Here is a 3,467-nt window from a genome sequence, read left to right as displayed (position 1 = left end):
AGGCGACGGATCGGAGGGTACCGAGTCCAGTTCGGCTTCTCAAGACTCAGCGAACGACGCTGGATTTTAGGACTTTGGAATTGTATAATTGCATAAGTTTATAATTTGGTGCCAAAATTTGCTATTGTTTTACGCAGTTTGTTGCCTCAGACACGTACTCTCACACTTCATGAAACCGGATAAGTATCCGTTAAGTTCCCTCAGTGCTGTCGTGGACTGTAAAGCTGCTAAATCCACTGGCAGAAATGTTGAAAAGCACAATACTACTTTTGGCGAAGAATTCCTTGTTGGAAATAACGATCATATGAACACATGATTTGCGTTGATTTGGACTATGGTGTCGAAGGTCAATGGCATCATAAAAGACAAAGTACGCATGAAAAGCGATCACTAGCGCACGTGAATCGTCCGTCTTGTGTCGACTATCACCGTGGACGATATGATTCATTTTCCGAAAACTGAGCTTCATGCAGTCTACCGCAACTAGTAACTACAGATGTACTGGCGCTGCAGAAAGACCTATGAGCCATTTTAGAGGTCGGCTCATGGTCTCATGATCGGTAAGGCCGTTAGTCTCCATTATGTGCAGCAGGCCGCCATTCGTCGTGCGGTTGTCATTGTCGTGCGGTTGAAAGATGTGCATTGTTGGCGCATTTGCATTGGACGAAATGATTAGACTTAAATGACCAGAAAAAGTACTACGTAATTCGTAGTAAGAGACCTCTGTTTGCAATTTTATTCGGCCTCCGCAAGAGGTTCCCGTCCGGATAACGACGGGAGTGAAAACAAAGAATTCTTTAGCCTCATCGCCCGAAGCAATGAGTGACTCTGACCACCAACGCTCGTTGTCCCCTGTTAACGGGACGGAGCGATACCGATCCCAGCCGAACGCGGCCGTCCCGTGCGCCGTCAAGCCACTACCCTGTTCGCCTCTCCACGCCGGCGTAATCCACCAGCTGTTGACCAGCGGTTTTAACCATATGGCTACGCTACCACCCCATTTACGGCGCCCACACCGACCCCCGAGGCCGCGCCATTTGACTCTCCCGCGCCAGCTGCGACACCAACTGGCGCCACCAACCTGCCCACTGTCCTCGATGATGATGACATGGGACAAGGCGACGAGCGCGGCTTCGTGTACAACGCGCCGGCGCTCGCTGACCCGCCTTCGTTCAACGGCTCGACCAAATCGGAGCGGCGTCCATTTATCCGCCAGTACAACGAGTACCTGGACCAAGTCAACGCCTTCCAGTTCAATTGCTCAAGACCCTTCGTGATGCCTGTCAGCGCGTGCATGGATGTCTTTACCAAGAAGCGTGTGGCGATGTGGGCATGGCCAACCGCGACTACCGTGGCGTCACGGAGGCAGAGTGGGCCGCATGGTTTAGCAAGGCGTTTGAAGAGGAGCCTTAAGACCTGGAGGTTCTCAAGAAGCGTTTGACCACGGCGATCCGGTTTGACACGACCATCCTGGACGCCGACTCACGGATTGGCAAGATGCTTGACAACCTGATGCGAGCCTTGGAACACGATAACCAAGCGAGGGTCTTGAACCAAGAAGGCAAGACAGTTGTCGACATCATGGTCAAGGCGATCAAGCCGCTTGGCCTGCAGAAGTCGGTCCAACGCCAGCTGGCCCTCCAACGCAACAAGCCGTTGAAGTCCAACGTGTACCGTTTCGTTGACTGGCAACGCGTGCATACCTCCGGGTACCACTTGTAGAGACCCAGCCAACCGGCGTAGCGTGGAATGAAGACAATAACCTGTTCCTCGACAAGGAAGACCGCATCTGGATCCCATCAAGTGCCACGGACCTCCAGCAGCGGTCTGCATCATAGCGCACTAAGGCACCGCGGGCCATCAACGGATCGAAGCCACGACCAAGGCCGTCCGCGATGTCTTCGCCTGGAGTACCCTCGAAGACGATGTCAAGACCTTTGTCCAAGCCTGCATCCACTGTCTCAGCATCGATGGCTCGGTGATCCCGCGCCCGCTTGGATCGGCGTTCCATGCTGAGAAGCCCCGAGAGCTAATCCACTTCGACTGGCTATCCATGCCCACGGCGACGAACGGGTGACAGAAGATCCTCGTCATTAAAGACTATATGAGCGGGTTCGTGCGACTTTGGCCCAGCGAGACAAGCGACGCCTCGGCGACCGCCAACGGCCTCCTCGACTGGTTCACGACCTTTGGGTATGTCCATACCTGGGTCTCTGACAGCGGCTCCCACTTCAAGAACGAAGTCACCGACAAGATCCGCAAGGCCACCGGCGCCCACCACCACTTCACGACCGCCTACTGTCCTTGGGTGAACGGAACCGTTGAAGTAGTCAACCAACGGATCCTCCGCACCATCAAAACGCTTACCAGCGAGTTGAAGCTGCGCGCGACCGACTGGCACCTCGTCCTGGCCCTGGTTCAAGGCGCATTGAACCACACACCGACCGACCGACTTAGCGGCATGGCCCCGGTGACCGCCTTTACTGGCCTGCCTGCGATGACACCCATGTCAGCGTTTGTCAACACCGTAACCAAGGAAGTTGCCGACATCGACTGGCTCGACACCACGCGCAAGAAGCACATGGACGAGCAGCATGAAGCAATGGAACAGGTGCACCGTGAAGTGGTTGCGACAAGCGCCAAGAAGCGACGCCAAGCCCGCGACCGCCAAGCCAAGTTCAAGGCCGTCCAGTTGCAGAAGTTTGCGATCGGCGACTTTGTCCTCATGGGCCAAATGGCCCGACAAGGCAACAAGTAGTTCCTGCACTGGCTTGGCCCAAGCAAGATCGTCCGGGTCGTGACTGACTATGTCATGCAGACCCAGCAGTTGGCGCAGCCTTACGACTTGTCCCTCCACCACATGATTTGCGTTGATTTGGACGATGGTTTCGAAGGTCAATGGCATCATAAAAGACAAAGCAAGCATGAAAAGCGATCACTAGCGCACGTGAATCGTCCGTCTTGTGTCGACTATCACCGTGGACGATATGATTCATTTTCCGAAAACTGAGCTTCATGCTGTCTATCACAACTAGTAACTACAGCTGTACTGTACAGACTATTTACGATCATTTCAACAGTACGATACGCAGCAACTATGAATGCACTATACACGAAGAATGTGTGAACTGTTGTGGTTCTGCATTGTACATTGCACGTGTATGGCCCATGATCGCATGATGAGGACAATTGATAAACAAAAGGTCTCATGCATTATGTCCATACATTCCGACGCTGGACGATCTCAATTTCACTACACTCCATCGAAGCACGCAGAACATTTACACCCACGTGTGACCTCTGGACGCTTGGTCAATGAACGCCCGGAAGGCCGCCACGCGACCATACACGTCGGGGAATCCCTTGGCGCATGGTTCACCGAAACTGACATCCCCCACCAACGCCAAACCCGCCGACGTGGACTTGATCAACGGTCCTCCCGAGTCACCAAAGCAAGCGGCTTGGCC

At 53.9% G+C, this 3,467-nt stretch overlaps 1 protein-coding gene across 1 annotated transcript; it reads right to left on the bottom strand.

Moving 5' to 3' along the window:
• Positions 1-3,281: 3,281 nt before the first annotated feature.
• On the bottom strand, positions 3,282-3,458 carry H257_16913 (hypothetical protein; the record flags this gene model as incomplete). The annotated part of the gene is made up of 1 exon (XM_009845526.1): positions 3,282-3,458. A coding segment is annotated over one exon (177 nt), but the record flags the coding sequence as incomplete, so codon positions are not given.
• Positions 3,459-3,467: the final 9 nt, after the last annotated feature.

This window comes from Aphanomyces astaci (assembly GCF_000520075.1).
Source record: "Aphanomyces astaci strain APO3 unplaced genomic scaffold supercont1.94, whole genome shotgun sequence".
NCBI classification, from domain to species: Eukaryota; Oomycota; class Saprolegniomycetes; order Saprolegniales; family Verrucalvaceae; genus Aphanomyces; species Aphanomyces astaci.
This window is presented reverse-complemented; position numbering and strand designations above follow the sequence as displayed.